The following is a 16,225-nucleotide window of genomic DNA, read 5'->3' on the forward strand; positions in this document are numbered from 1 at the left end:
GAGTACGGCGTTATGTTGATAGCCTTGTTAGGTAGTAGTCGTACAGAAGTCTGAATATCAAAGTTGATCTTGAATGGATGATCGGTCGGGCGAAAATCACGTCCGCTCTCACCCACACCAAAGTAGGAAATCTGGTACACTTTTCCCTCAGTTAGCGAAGACTGAAATCGATATATCAAAGTCTTCCTAACAGTAGCATGAATCTTACAGCCCTGACATTTTAAAAATAAACAAACTAAGCAATTTAGGAATGAATAAGAAAAATAATCTTAAAAAAGTTTAAATAATCAAAAAATAGTACTTTGTCATCCATCAGTATCATGTCCATTGAAAAGGGTAGCTTTGAGCCATATAGGCTCAGACTAAGCCATAGATGACTGACTTTGGCAACAATTGTTCAGGTTTCTTTGGAGGCATCCACCTTTGCCAGATCGTCGATCCTTGAAGCCATAAAAAAGGAGGTTAAGTTGAAATATGCAAGGAATGATGGAAAATGCTGGAAATGATGGAGGAGAAATGTCACATGAGGGGTGTATATATATATATATATATATATATATATAGTCTGAATGAAGGGTTTGTGAAATTGAATTATTTCCCTATGATTGATCAGTATAAAACGCACGGGTCAACAAATTTCCTATTATGACATGGTATGTGTTTCTAATGCGTACATAAAATCAGCGGTTTTTCCCCCTATGATTGATCCTGTTATAATTTATAATATTTGAATTTTTGTTTATATGATGAAATAGATCCAATGAATATTCGTGTGTGTCCATAGAATCTGGCCATGATTCCATCATTTATTCGTTGAAAATTTCATGATTGAAAAAATTATGTTAAGCAATTGAATGGGCCGAATGGAATTGTCATAGTCTCGTCATCACTCATAATTTCCCAATTAAGACACGTAATCACTCTAAAAAATTATATGAAATTATAGCCTCGTGAATGGAATTATATGAGTGAATGGAATTATAGCCTCGTCATCACTCATAATTTCCCAATTGAATGGGCCGAATGGAATTGTCCATTGAATGTTAAGAAAAAATTATGTCAAGCAATTGAATGGGCCGAATGGAATTATGAAATTATGATTGAAAAAATGTCAAGCAGCAAAACAATAGTAACATAATTTTAGTAAAGTCAAGCATTTAATACTGATTTTCCATGTTCCAGCGCAATTTTCCAATCGGATTCTTAACCAATTCCAGATTGATCTCACTTGGTTTCATTTCAAAACGTGTGAATTAATGTGTGTATTAATGTGTTAATTAAATGTGCGAAATACTCATTCCATCAAGCATTTAATACTAATTTTACTGAATTATTCCATCTTTTATTGTTTGCGCTGAAAATTATTAAATGGGTGTATTAATGTGTGAATTAAATGTGCGAAATGCTCTCTGGCTGTGACACTTGTCAGCCAGAGAGATGAGGTTGAGGAGAGTAATTCTTAGAGTGACATGTGTTATAAAATAGTGGATAACGATTTTGTTTTATAAAGTATATAGATTTATTGTTTGCGCTGAAAATTATTAAATGGGTGTATTAATGTGTGAATTAAATGTGCGAAATGCTCTCTGGCTGTGACACTTGTCAGCCAGAGAGATGAGGTTGAGGAGAGTAATTCTTAGAGTGACATGTGTTATAAAATAGTGGATAACGATTTTGTTTTATAAAGTATATAGATGAATAAAATAATAAAGAAGAGATAGTGGGAGAGAGAAATGGGATGAAGAATGAATAAAAACTAATAAAATATTAGTGGAGGGACACGTGTCACTTTGTGGTGTAATGTGGGGGAATAAAATATTAGAATTTATTCCTTGGAAAGCGGGACCTTGAAAAGATTGTGTTTTAATATAAATATAGATTTTTGACCATCCGGTCAAAAACATATGTGAAATAACCGCATGAATATTCATTAATTATTTAAGAAAACACTATTGCCCATAAATTCATCTGAATTAGAAAAAAAAATATATCGCGATATGCCATTAATAAAAAAAATTAATGGATATGCACTGTTAATCAATGTGTGAGAGAGTTATATTCATTTTTAATTTGAGTTATTTATGCTCGGGGTCTCTGAACTATAGTCAGGAATCGGGATATGTTCCTAAATAATCTAAAACTTAGAAAACTGGTTGAGTTTCATCCTTTTACTGGTTTGGGTGCTTACTTGGCACAGGTAAGTGCTAACATGCCGGTTTTTTCATTTCTTTATTATTTTTTAAAGGACTTTTATTATTTTTTTAAGAGAGAAAAAGGAGAGGGAGGACAGTTCTGCCAAAACCCAACCATTCCTGAACATGTTTTTGCCAAACCCTTCCTCTTCTCCATTTTCATTTCCATTTCGGATCTGTGCCGTTCGGGTTTCCGGCGCGGTAGTTCAAGGATGTCAGTGTAAAACTATTTTTTTTATTTGGTGGAATTCAATTGGATGTCAGTGTAAAACTATTTTACACTAACAGTGTATGTTCATTAAATTCTTTGAATAAAACATCTCAAGGATTTTGAAAATTTAGACTTTTATGTAGAAATCCATCAACCAAAAAGTCTAAAAGAACCATCATTAAAAACGAAGGAAGAGAAAGTTTGGTGTGGACATGTCAAAATTTAAATTAAGAGCATCTCCAATACATGTTTTTAGAGAGTTCTTTTTTTAAAGACCATTACTTAGGCCCCGTTTGAAAACACGGCTTAATTAAGCACTTATGGTCATAAGCGCTTATGACATAAGCGTTTATTCATAAGTTATTTTAAAATATTTATTGAAATAAATTAAAAATAAGCTATATATAAGCATAAATTTGTTGTCATAAGCTATCCTGAATAGCTTATAAAAATAAGCTCAAAACAACTTATGATAGGTCATAAACTGTTTGCATAAGCTCTCACAATTACTGGCATAAAAGCTTATGCTATCAGATAAGCTCAAATAAACTCTTCCAAACAACTCTTTTAATTATTCTATGGAAATTATTGAAGCATAGTGACATATGTTTCTTTGTTGCATAAATTTTAACAAAGACTTATTTTCTTTGTGGTTTCTTTTTAACCAAAAAGTTATATTTTTTTTCTAATTAAAAGTATATATATATGAGTTACAGTGAGATTCAACTAAAAATAAAATAAAAAATCGTGATTGAAGTGAAATTTGCTGCTTATAAGTTACTTGAATTTTTTATGTGGTACTTTAGACCCAAGTTGTCTTTGAGAGATACTCTAATAAGTTTCCGTACTGCAACGTACTTTGGTGTTTCGCTCTGGTTTCCTAGAAGCATCACGCTCAGTGGCGGAGCATTTAAGGGACTAGAGGAGCCCTCAGCCCTCCTATTCTTTTTAAAAAATTTACTAGTACTACTAAGAAATATTATTATAATATTAGTAATAATATCATATGTTATGAAAAATCATGACAAAGGTACATATATGCATAGGTAGCTATAGGTGATTGTGTATGTCAGTAAACGTTTGTACCAAATATATTATAATATGATTAATGTAGATAGAGAAACATATAATAATAACAATAATAATAAACTAGTAAAGTAAATTATTAGCTTTTATTAATTCCAAAGCTTCTTAGAGCAACTCCAACGCTGGTTTCTTAACCTAGCTGGAGTTGCTAAGATACGGTTTCTTATTTTTTTCAGCATTGGAGCTTGCTCAGTTGGCAGGTTCAGTTTCTTAGCTACAGTGCATGGTTGCTTCTGCAAGCAACTATGCTTTTTGGTTTCTTAGCATTAAAAATTATTATTTTCTCTCACTTCCCCAACAGATTTCAGAGGCAAACATAACAGAAAGGATGAAATTGAACAATGTAAATTAAACAGAGACATAATCAGAGGACGAAAATTGCAATTTTATTGAATGAATTGAAACTTTACAGGAAGAAATTGAAACTTAAAACACATAAATTGATATTTACAAACCCTAAAAAAAAAAATTCTCTGGTGAGTTCTGGAAGCTCTGATCTGAGTAATGGCCCTTGCATGTGTGAAAAGGAAGGATTTTTGCAAGCTTCAAGGCTTTGAAGCTTGCAAACAGGGGTTGTGGGGGTCGGATTGAGGCTGTATTGTGGCGGTGGTGGTTGTTTGGTGGCCGATGGTGACTGCATGTGGTTGTTTGGTGGCGGCGGTTGATGTTTGGTGATCGGTTGGGGCTTTGGAGGAGTGGACCAGAGAGATCGAGGGAGAAGAAGAGGAGGCGTCGAGAGGAAGGAGAAAAGGAGAAGTGAGGCAGAGAGGAAGGATCTGCAGGGTTTAGGGTGAGAGGAAGGGGAAAAGGAGACGCTGCAGGTCAGGGAAAGAGGAAGGGGGAAAAAGGAAGGGGAAAAGAGGAAGGTGAGTGAGAGCTTTGAGGAAGAAGGTGAGTGAGAGAGGTTGAAGAAGAAGCTGCGTGAGAGAAGAGAGGAAGAAGAAGCTGCGTGAGAGAAGAGAGGAAGAAGAGAGGAGCGGCTAGGGTTAGAATGGAGAGTGAGTGAGGAAAAATAGATTATATAGTGGGTGACCGGCTGAGCCGGTCATCCCACCGGCTGGAGCCGGTTTTCTGCCCGTTTGGGCTTTTTTTTTTTGAATTTTTTTAAATTGACCGGTTTGACCGGTTTTCTGACCGTTTTTTCAATTCTCAGCTTCTTTACCGACCGTTTTTTCAATTCTCAGCTTCTTTACCTTATATATAGTGCAGTAGACCATTTGAAACACCAACATTTACTCCCACAATTTCTCTCTTGTCCAAAAATTCTCAAATTTCTCAAAATGTCCAATCCTTATGAGCAATATTATCCACTGCTCGACAATGAAACACCTCCTACAAGTGAAGGTTTGCAACCTTCGCCTATGTTTCCGGCACAAAACCAACCTCCGCAGATGATTCACCCGCAAAGTCAACCTATGATGGTGTTCCAACAACAAAACCAACATTCGCAGATGATTCACCCGCAAAGCCAACCTATGCCGATGTTCCAACAACAAAACCCACATCCGCAAATGTATCAACCACAAAGCCAACATCCGCAGATGTGTCACCCTCAAAACCAACCTCCTCACACCGGTGGTAATGTTCAAAATCCTTCGTATCAAATGTTTCCACAATCGTTCTACCATCAAAATCAATCTCCGGTTTTCAATGAGGTTTTGAGTGGAAATGCTCCCATGGTGAACTTTAGCGTGAATGGAACAATGTATAACATGGGATACTATCTAGCAGACGGTATATATCCCCCGTGGGCTACATTTGTGAAGACCATCCCAATGTCGCAAGGAGAAAAAAGGCAAAAATTTGCGAAAAGACAAGAAGGAGCAAGAAAGGACGTTGAACGTGCATTCGGCGTTCTCCAATCTCGGTTTGCAATAGTTCGTGGTCCATCACGCTTTTGGCATCCGAATGAGATGAAGTCAATAATGTATGCTTGCATCATATTGCACAACATGATTGTTGAAGATGAGCGCAACACGTACCGAGGTAATTTTGTTTATGATCAGGTCAATAATGACATATTGGATGCTGAAGTAGTAAGTGGTCCTATTCCCGCTTTTAGAAATATCTTGGAAAGAAGAGCACATCAAATTGATAGGTCAATTCATCACCAGCTTCAAGCAGACTTGGTGGAGCATATTTGGCAGCTTCCCGAAAACGAGAATAATGAAAATTAACCTTCAAGTGTTATTATGTATTTCATTTCAAATGTATTGTTGCTTATTTTTCATTGTCATGTATTTTCTTTCGTCTTTATTTCTATCATTCAATAAAATTGTTTTTGCTAGAAATAACACAATGTACTTTTTTATTTTTGTTTCAAGTTAACATGCCGATATTTAAATTTAATTGTTTTAAATATTAAGTAAAATTAAATTTAAATTAAATTCGTATTAATTTTAATTAAATTATTTTTAAGTTGAAGTATTGATTTAGTATTAAATTTTAAATCTAAATTGAGTGAAAATAAATATTATTAATTTATGTTGTATGGTGGGACACGGGTGGGACCCTTCAAATAGTAATTTAAGAAACCATGGGTTGGAGCAAAATCTGCTTCAGTTTCTTAGGAGTTTCTTAAGTCTGATGTGGCAGACAGGGCCCACAGGAATAGTGCTGAATAGTGCTGAATAGTGTGTTAAGAAACCAGATAAGAAATTGTGGGTTGGAGTTGCTCTTAGACACCCTTTATTATTTTTCTTTCCAAAATTTTATCCTAGTACAGAAGGTGAAGACTGAAGAGGATGTCTCATAGTGGATGTCTCATGGCAAAGTTTCTCTTATTCCCAACTTTTGTTAGTAAAAATTATACAACAACTCTTAACTCTAAATCAAAGCATTTTTATTTCAATTTTCTTGCTCTAACCTCATTTTAATGTGCAGGTGCAGCCCTATGTCTCTAAAACTTATTTATAGCTAATTTTTAAGAAATTTTCTATTTTTTTTAAGTTTTTTTTTTATTGATGATACTCTAAAGTAATTGGGCAAGTTTCCCAAAGTATGTTGGTGGTGCTTGGCATATAGCTTCATTGCAATTTTGATAGATTAGTTCTAGTAAATTGAGAAGGTGTATTGCATTGGCCCTTGGAAGCTATGGTCATGGGTTAAAAAGGGGTATTGAGTCTTTTTTTTTTCACCGGATAGTGTGGTAAGATTTTAGAATGAAGCTGCTAGCATTTTTTTATCTTCTTGCTATAGCTAGTTTAATTCTTTTTAGTTTAGATAAAAACTCTATTGAATTTGAAGATTTTTGCTCTCACCGGAAGTTTGTTCAAAAAAAAAACTTTTTAGCCCTCCTATATATTTTGGTCAAGCTCCGCCACTGGCCACTGATCACGCTATTGAAATCTTCATGCACTAAAAATGAAGCGCGGACCATTGGACCAATAATCGATCTACGCGGAGTTTACTAATTGAGTCTTCTCACTTCTCTGTTTCCCTCCCCTCTTTTTACGTTCAAAAAAGAATGAAATTGAAACCTCTGCTTCACCCATCTTCCATTTTCATATTTATCACTGCACAAGTCAGCTAAATAAATAGTAATCCTAGCCTTTATTTGAGTCACACCCTCTCTCTTTCAAACGTTTTCTCTGAACTCTCCAAATGAACTCCAAGCTCATTCTCCTCCCTCCTATCTCCATTCTTCAATTCACACTCCTCTTGATACTGATTTACACACCTTCATCATTAACCTCCAATGATTATTACAGAGACTGTAACAATCTGTTTAGTTGTGGTCATATAAAAAACATTGGTTTTCCATTCTGGGGAGAAAATCGCCCAAATGGGTGTGGCCACCCTCTGTTGCATCTCACCTGTGAAGAAAACACCAGCTACCTGAACATCAATAATGTCAGGTACAAGGTTTTGGAGGCCAAATCTGATGAACAAACTTTGAGAATCACCAGAGTTGACTACTTGTTGCAAGGACTCTGCCTTTCAACATTTGTCAACACAAGCCTTGACCCTAAGCTGCTTGTTTTTGGGCCTCAGTATCAAAATCTTACCCTCTTCTATAACTGTATGGAATCAAATTATATTTCTTCTGAACAAACTTTTCCCTATCGTTGTGTGGATTCTTATGAAACTGTTTATGCTCAGTTGCGGTCTTCTGATTTTCCTCTGTCTTGTCCTGACAGCGTGGTTGTTCCTATCCCTAAGGCGTTTGATTATGTTACTGATTACAGCTTAAATGCTCAAAATGAAACTGATTACAACAAAACACTAAGTGCAATTAGAGATGGTTTTGTGGTGAATTGGGTTGCAGGAATTCAAGAATGTGGGGAGTGTAGAAAATCAGGTGGAGTGTGTGGCTATGACTCAATTAGACCAACCTGCTACTGCAGAGATAAAGCTTGTCCTAATTTCATATCAGATGCTAAAGAGCTTCCATCTTCAGGTTTGTCGTCTAAATTAAGGTTTACTCCAATAATCTATTACATCTTCAATTCAGTCTACTCCAATAATCTATGTGGAGTTTACTCATTAACTCTTTTATCACTTATCTGTTTTTTCCCATTTTCCGTGTAACAATGAAACTTCTGTTCCGCTCATCTTCGGTTATAGGTAGATCAAGTTTAACTCAAGTTCTTAGAAAAACCAAAAGAGTTTGGGTAGCAAAACGTCAATTATTTTGGAATATGATTATGTATGCATCTAATTCGATTATTTAATTGTAGGATCTTATTCATCACAGACACAGTGGAGCAGAAGGCGTAAGATTGTGATAGGTAAACATTATATAGTACAAAATTTTGTTATTAATTTATAGACTACACTCTCAAAAATGGTTGACTAAATTGTTCTTTTATACATGTTCTTTGTATAAATTCAAGCGCATTAGGAGCTGGTTTTATGACAACAACATTCTTTGTAGGCTACGGAATAAATTGTAGTTAATTTCCTAAGTAATTAGTTCCTATTCATAGCTTATTAGGTAGGTGGTCCACCAACACCATGGTGCATGCTAGACAGAACCTTTTGTTCTAACATATGGTGTCACGGTTTTTTAAAATAAATGATCTAAATTACTCTTTTATATCTTTTCTTTGTATAAATTCAGGTGTAGCGTCATCTTGTGTGGGAGGACTATTCACTATTATTATTGGTTAGCTTTGTATAAGAGCAAGTTTAAGAGTTTATCAGGACAAACGATGATCTTCAGGAAAAGAAGTACATTTGTTGAACACGATGTGGAGGCTTTCATGCAAAGCTATGGTTCATTGGCACCAAGGCGATATAGTTATTCAGAAGTTAAAAGGATCACAAACTCATTTGTACATAAGCTAGGCCAAGGTGGATATGGTGTTGTGTACAAAGCAACATTACCTGATGGTCGTTTTGTTGCTGTAAAAGTGATAAGCGAATCAGGTGGGAGCGGAGAAGATTTCATAAATGAAGTTTCTAGCATTAGCAAAACTTCTCATGTGAACATTGTCTCACTCTTAGGATTTTGCTATGAGAGGAACAAAAGAGCATTGATCTATGAATTCATGCCCAATGGTTCATTGGATAATTTCATCAATGGAATGGGATCTCCAAATGCTATTTGTTGTTTTGATTGGAATACTTTGTACAAAGTTGCAATCGGGATAGCTCGAGGGCTAGATTACTTACATCAAGGATGCAATACAAGGATCTTACACCTTGATATCAAACCTCAAAACATTCTCTTGGATGAAGACCTATGCCCCAAAATAGCTGATTTTGGACTAGCTGATTTTGCACTTTCCAAATGAACTCCCTGCTGATTCTCCTCCCTCCTATCTCCATTCTTCAACTCACACTCCTCTTGATACTGATTCACACACCTCTACCTTCAACCTCCAATGATTATTACAGAGATTGCAACAATCTATTTAGTTGTGGTGATATAAGAAACATTGGTTTTCCTTTCTGGGGAAAAAATCGCCCAAATGGGTGTGGCCACCCTCTTTTGCATCTCACCTGTGAAGAAAATCCCAGCTACATGAACCTCAATGATGTCAGGTACAAAGTTTTGGAGGCCAAACCTGATGAAAAAAGTTTGAGAGTCACCAGAGTTGACTACTTGCAAGAACTCTGCCCTTCAATATTTGTCAACACAAGCCTTGACCCTAAGCTATTTGTTTTGGAGTCTCAGTATCAAAATCTTACTCTCTTCTATGACTGTGTTGTTCCAAATGCTGTACCCTTTCCTTGTGTCCCAAATTCGGGTTCTGGTCAACATGTTTATGCTCAGTTGGGGTCTTTTGATTTTACCTCTATGTTTTGTAAACAAAGTGTGGTTGTTCCTGTCCCTAAGGTGTTTGTTGATATTACTGATGTCAACAAAACACTAAGTGCAATCAGAAATGGTTTTGTGGTGAATTGGATAGCAGGAATTCAAGAATGTGAAGAGTGCAGAAAAGCAGGAGGAGTGTGTGGCTATGACTCAATTAGACCAACCTGCTACTGCAGAGAAAGAGATCAAACTTGTCCTGAAGAGCTTCCATCTTCAGGTTTGTTGTCTAAATTGAGAATTTATGATCACTGCCAACTGCATTTTTCTGTTCTCTATAAGTATCAAATGGTCATCTAATTATTAGGGACATTTAATTTAATTTGTTTACATTATAATTTACTTGGTCCTTGCTCATAAACAGTAGCATATTTAGTTTCCTTATTTCGGTGCTTATTCATTTGGATTGATGTGGATTGTGTTTGACTTAATACCATCACACAAGGAATCAACGATGTGGCTTATTCAACGTATACCTTTGGATTTGGCTATTGGTAGCTTTGAAACTAAAGGCACTTTCTTCTCTTGTTCGAAGAGACTACCTTTACTCCAAGGGAGTTGAGCTGAGTTAAGAAAATTAGTGTAAATGAAATGAATTTAAGTTGAGATGAAATAGGGAGGAAAGAGATGCAATAGAAGAATACTTTTCTAACATTGCCAGAGATATGATATAAATAGTCTTTATAAAGGGTAGAACAATCCTCAACTCTTGAGCTAGTTTTTTGGTCGAATTAGGGATCTCAAATTCTAATATGGTATTAGAGTGTATCTTAGAACTGTTTCTTGGTGTATAACTCTCATATTTGAGCCACACTGCAGATGATCAGTCCTACAAATCTCACGCTTCAAATGTTCAGCCCTTGGCGTGAGATGGTGTGTTAGAAGTCTCATATTACCTAAAAATATGACATAATTAGTCTTTATAAAAGGTAGAACAACTCTTAAACTAATTTTTCAGGTTTAGTTAAGCTTCCCAAATTTTAATAAAACATTGAATAATTCTAATTCTATTATAGACCCTCGTTTTTTTCATCTCCAACTTGATAAATGAATTGTGCTTGGTTTAGGGGTTGATTACTTGATTATTATATTTCCTCAAAAGTGAAAGAGTTTACAGTCATTTGTGAATTACCTAAATAGTACTCTCTCCGTTTCTAATTATAAGACTTAATACAAAAATTGCACTTATTAAGAAAACATTAAATGTGTCTAATTAGTATATTGATTTTTTAAAATGCATACACCCTCCGGTCACATATATAAGCAAAAAACATTTTTTAGGTTCATTCATTTAATGAATGTATCTAATCATTAAAACAACTAGATACATTCATTAAATGAATGAACCTAAAAAATGTTTTTTGCTTATATATGTGACCGGAGGGTGTACATTCTTCCATATTTATCCTTTGTCATTTTCTCTCACTAATTAATGGTAGGTGATAATTAAAACTTTGGAATTGAAAACACACAATTAATGTGATGAGTATACATGGAAGAGTAGAATATTCTTTGTTAGATTATTGTAAAATGTCTTATATTTAGGAATGAAAAATCTAAAACTATATCTTATAATTAGAAACGGAGGGAGTAAAGCTTAGCGGCACGTCTTTTCCTTTTCAAATAATTTGTTAAACTTAAAATTCTCATTCTAACATCATCCCTGCTCCATGTTACATCCCAGAAGAGTAATTTAGATTATCTTTTAGATTGATTTCTTTGTTTTCTTTTTAATGTAAATATTTTATCTTTTGTAAGATTAAATTCAATATATATATATATATATATTAATTTTTTTATTCTTGTTTTCCTATTCCTATACTAAAAGAGTAACTCCATCCGTTCCTTGTTTCTTATTCCTTATTAACTGTTTATTTAGAATATTTTATATATATATATATATATATTTACTTAGAATTTCAAAAGTGTATCTATTGATGTTTTTTTAAGTAATGTCCTTCTGGGAATAATAAATGTGAAAAGATAAAATACATTTATATTCTAAAGGGTAAAATATGTAAATAAAAAATATTTTTATAAAAATTAACTGCACTCCTTAATATGTGTATCTTTTCTTTCCGAACAATTAATTAGAAATGGAAGAAATAATAATTAGGTAATTGTTAATCTCACCCTCACGTCATCTAATTCCACCCCCCACCTTTTAAGCACTTATAAGTGTGTGAAAAAAATGGGGTGTAATTAGATGACATGAGGGTGGGATTAACAATTACCTAATAATTATTCTCTCCTAATATAAAAAAAAATTTGGTTAATCTTTGTTATCGCCATCTTTTGAAGTACTTTGTTTTTTGTTCGTGGTTGTGTAGTTTAGCGAATGAGTCTACATCGCTCTTGTTCACGGGCAGTGATCATTGGTTCATTATTAGATTGTGGCTGTTTTAGTGGCGTTGGTTCTAATCCTTTGATTCGCTCTTAGAGCATTTCCAATGCAAGGTTCTTAGTTCTTGTTTTTGAGTTAAGAACTAAGAACTAAGTTCTTAACCCCTGGAGGGGATGATGTGAAGTTCTTAATTCTTAAAAAAGGTTCTTATATAAGAAGTTTTACTTTTTGAGTTCTTAGCATAGAAAATTAATTTTTCTCTCTCACTCATTTAATTTAAGTATTGAATTAGCATTTAAATTTAAATCAAAATTATATGGAAATAAAAAATATTAATATAATGGTATTGTGGAACTGGATGAATAGTGCTAAGAACTAAGAACTCATGGTTGGAACAAAATCTGCAAAGAGTTGCTTAAGCACATGTGGCAGTACGGGCCCACATGAATAGTGCTAAGAGCTAAGAACTAAGAACTAGCATTGGAGATGCTCTTAGTTGTAGTTGTTTGGTTTAGCCAATGATCCCTTTTGTGGTTCATTTGTTCTTGTTTTACGTCCTCTAGTTCGAGAGGCTCTTGATTCAGTGATCTTTTCCCACTTTACACCCTTGTTGAAACTTAGCACGCCTTATTTAGTAGTTTTTGGTAGTTTCAATATCTATTTTTCATTAGGGCTTCAGTTGCTGTTAGCGTCGGCCCATTAGTCCAAGATCGCATCTCAACCCGTCTTAGAAGTCATCACTCACTTTATCTTTCATTCCAATTAGATCTTTCTTTCATTCTTATCTCTTTCTTCTTTTTCATCTCATCACTCATTAAGTTATATATAATATATATATATATACATATATATTTATTTATTTTTTTTATTTTATTCCTCAATAAGTGGGTGGAAACTGTGTTAATATAAGATGAGTATTTCGCTCAGGACTAAGTTCCTATACTGTTGTTTCGCTCTGGTTTCCTAGAAGCATCACATGTTCAATTCAGTCTACTCCAATAATCTATGTGGAGTTTACTCATTCAGTCTTCATCATGTCACTTTTGCCTTGCCTCACTTCTCGGCTTTTCCCCATTTCCCATATAAATGAAACTTTTGTTATATTCATCTTCGGTTATAGGGTAGATTAAGGCCCCGTTTGGAGGAGCTTATATGAACTTATCTGATAGCATAAGCGCTAATGTCAGTGTTTGGGAGAGCTCATGCAAACAGCTTATGGTAGGCCATAAGCTGTTTTGAGCTTATTTTCATAAGCTATTCAGGATCGCTTATGAAAAACAGCTTATGTTTATGTATAATTTATTTTCAATTTATTTCAATAATTTTTTTAAAATAGCTTATGAATAAGCACTTATGTCATAAACACTTAATTAAGCTGTTTTCCCAAACAGGGCCTAACTTCAACTCAAATTCTTAGAAAAACAAAAAAAAAATGTTTTAGTTGCAAAACATCAATTATTTTGGAATATAATTATGTATGCATCTAATTCGATTATTTAATTGCATGTAGGATCTTATTCATCACAGTGGAGCACAAGGCGTAAGATCGTGATAGGTAAACATTGTTATGAGTTATAAGTATTTATTTATCTTTTCTCTATCAATCAAATCATCAATTACATTTTTAGTTTCTCTCTCCTCATCCACCTCTTTCAACCTTATAAGTGAGGTGTGAATAAAAGATTATTCAAACATTATATAGTACAAATTTTTGTTATTAATTTATAGACTAAATTGTTCTTTTATACATGTTCTTTGTATAAATTCAGGCGCATTAGAAGCTGGTTTTATGACCACAATATTCTTTATAGGCTATGGAAAAAATTCTAGTTAATTTCTTAAGTAATTAGTTCTCATTCATAGCTAATTAATCAGGTGGTCCACCAATACCATGGTGCATGCTAGATAGAACCTTTTGTTCTAAAATATGGTGTCATGGTTTTTTAAAATAATTGATTTAAATTAATCTTTTATATATTTTCTTTGTATAAATTCAGGTGTAGCGGCATCTTGTGTGGGAGGACTAATCACTATTATTAGTATAGCTATTTATATTAGGAGGAAGTTTAAGAGTTTATCTGGACAAACGATGATCTCCAGGAAAAGAAGTACATTTGTTGAACACGATGTGGAGGCTTTCATGCAAAGCTATGGTTCATTGGCACCAAGGCGATATAGTTATTCTGAAGTTAAAAGGATCACAAACTCATTTGTACATAAGGTAGGACAAGGTGGATATGGTGTTGTGTACAAAGCAACATTACCTGATGGTCGTCTTGTTGCTGTAAAAGTGATAAGCGAATCAGATGGGAGCGGAGAAGATTTCATAAATGAAGTTTCTAGCATCAGCAGAACTTCTCATGTGAACATTGTCTCACTATTGGGATTTTGCTATGATAGGAACAAAAGAGCATTGATCTATGAATTCATGCCCAATGGTTCATTGGATAATTTCATCAATGGAATGGGATCTCCAAATGCTATTTCTTGTTTTGATTGGAATACTTTGTACGAAGTTGCAATTGGGATAGCTCGAGGGCTAGAGTACTTACATCGAGGATGCAATACAAGGATCTTACACCTTGATATTAAACCTCAAAACATTCTCTTGGATGAAGACCTTTGCCCAAAAATAGCTGATTTTGGATTAGCTAAAATATGCAAAAGGAAGGAGAGCATTGTGTCTATGTTGGGAACACGAGGAACTCCCGGGTACATTGCACCAGAAGTATTTAGTCGAGCATTTGGCGGTGTTTCTCACAAATCTGATGTGTATAGCTATGGCATGTTGATTCTTGAAATGGTTGGAGGAAGGAAAAATTATGATAGTGGTGGAGGGTCACAAAGCAGTGAAATGTATTTTCCAGATTGGATATATAAGGATCTTGAGCAAGGTGATGTTCACACTAATTGTTTGGTCATCACAGAGGAGGAACATGAGATGGCAAGGAAGATGATTTTGGTGAGTCTTTGGTGCATCCAAACACGCTCATCGGAGAGACCATCAATGAGTAAAGTGGTGGAGATGTTAGAAGGAACACTTCAGTCAGTGCCATATCCTCCAAAGCCTATCCTATATTCCCCTGAAAAGCTATCATTACATATTTCAGATATATCTTCAGACAATACTCTAGAGACAAATTCAATGTCAATGCAAAAAGATGGTTCCATTGAAATTGAATTGAATGAGTTAAGCAAGAATGTACCAGGGTTATAGTGATGAAACTTCAACTTTGGTATTTTTGTGTTGTTTAATAAATGATTGGAGTAACGACTGGTACCTATATTGCAATTGTTGTATAGAAAGTGAATTCTTAACAGCCCATAATTTATTTGAATTTCTGGATGATAAAAATTATGATGGCTGCTAAATTAATCTGATGTGCATTTAGGTGGCATCATTTGTTGTGTTTGGCTACCAAAAATAGATTAAGTTGTCCTTACAGTTGTGTACAATAAGGACTACGATTTTTTTTAAGAATCATTATTACTCAATAAAGTAATGCACATTTTAGTTTTAGTTTCTTGTTATGAAAAAAATAAATGAAAATATTGACTAATGTTTGCTTCTTCATAAATGGACTAAAGGTATAATTAAGTTTCCCAAATATGATCAGGTTAATTAGCAACATGGCAAACTAGATCTCTGGTTCTCTCCATTAATTTAAAAACCCAAAAACATGAAAAGATATCTGCAGAAAAACCTTGAGCATTTGCTCCCGATTTTCTTTTTTGTAGGAATAGTTAGCTAGAACTCTGGTTCTCTTAATTTGCAGATTGATTTTCTTTCTAAATCACTCTACCTGATAAGTACATAGGTTTCACAAGTCTAGTACCACTTGAGCTACTTATCCTCCATTTTATTTTAGCAAGACATATTAATCATAAATTTTCTATACTTACAGATGTACTAGTCCATAACTAAAAGACGAAAATAACCACCATGCACGTACATTAACTCTGTGAGGTTGTTCTAGCTTAAGCAAAGATCTTGAGTTCGAGCTCATGTGAATCAAACTGTTTATTTAATGAAGGATAAAGAAAGAGAAAATGATGAATAGAGAGGGAAACTAGTTGAGGTTTACCATCTTAAAACTAATAGTTATCTCTGCACAAGTCAACTAAAGCATCCT

The 16,225-nt window shown here is 34.3% G+C and overlaps 2 protein-coding genes across 3 annotated transcripts; both read left to right on the forward strand.

The window, feature by feature from the left end:
• Positions 1-6,859: 6,859 nt before the first annotated feature.
• On the forward strand, positions 6,860-8,645 carry LOC130728952 (LEAF RUST 10 DISEASE-RESISTANCE LOCUS RECEPTOR-LIKE PROTEIN KINASE-like 2.7). Of its 2 annotated transcripts, XR_009015836.1 has the most exons (4): positions 6,873-7,510; positions 7,629-7,888; positions 8,169-8,219; positions 8,552-8,645. XR_009015836.1 is itself a non-coding variant. In XM_057580541.1 (3 exons), exons 1-3 carry the CDS (start codon positions 7,093-7,095, stop codon positions 8,599-8,601), a joined length of 897 nt encoding a protein of 298 aa, XP_057436524.1. In that variant the 5' UTR covers positions 6,860-7,092; the 3' UTR covers positions 8,602-8,645. The 2 variants fall into 2 exon arrangements, 1 of the variants encoding a protein (XP_057436524.1); XM_057580541.1 differs by having other exon boundaries at positions 6,860-7,888.
• Positions 8,646-9,222: 577 nt separating this feature from the next.
• LOC130728948 (LEAF RUST 10 DISEASE-RESISTANCE LOCUS RECEPTOR-LIKE PROTEIN KINASE-like 2.4) lies at positions 9,223-15,468 on the forward strand. Its single transcript, XM_057580539.1, has 3 exons — positions 9,223-9,968; positions 13,603-13,647; positions 14,090-15,468. The coding sequence occupies exons 1-3, from the start codon at positions 9,224-9,226 to the stop codon at positions 15,307-15,309; spliced, it is 2,010 nt and encodes a 669-aa protein (XP_057436522.1). The 5' UTR covers position 9,223; the 3' UTR covers positions 15,310-15,468.
• The last annotated feature ends 757 nt before the right edge of the window (positions 15,469-16,225 follow it).

This window comes from Lotus japonicus, chromosome 1, assembly GCF_012489685.1.
Source record: "Lotus japonicus ecotype B-129 chromosome 1, LjGifu_v1.2".
Lineage (NCBI taxonomy): Eukaryota > Viridiplantae > Streptophyta > Magnoliopsida > Fabales > Fabaceae > Lotus > Lotus japonicus.

Coding starts and splice junctions, on each gene's coding strand:
- LOC130728952 (XM_057580541.1), top strand. CDS start 7,093: ATGAACTCCAAGCTCATTCTCCTCCCTCCTATCTCCATTCTTCAATTC. Junction 7,889..8,168: donor TAAAGAGCTTCCATCTTCAG/GTTTGTCGTCTA, acceptor ATTTAATTGTAG/GATCTTATTCATCACAGACA. Junction 8,220..8,551: donor AAGGCGTAAGATTGTGATAG/GTAAACATTATA, acceptor GTATAAATTCAG/GTGTAGCGTCATCTTGTGTG.
- LOC130728948 (XM_057580539.1), top strand. CDS start 9,224: ATGAACTCCCTGCTGATTCTCCTCCCTCCTATCTCCATTCTTCAACTC. Junction 9,969..13,602: donor TGAAGAGCTTCCATCTTCAG/GTTTGTTGTCTA, acceptor AATTGCATGTAG/GATCTTATTCATCACAGTGG. Junction 13,648..14,089: donor AAGGCGTAAGATCGTGATAG/GTAAACATTGTT, acceptor GTATAAATTCAG/GTGTAGCGGCATCTTGTGTG.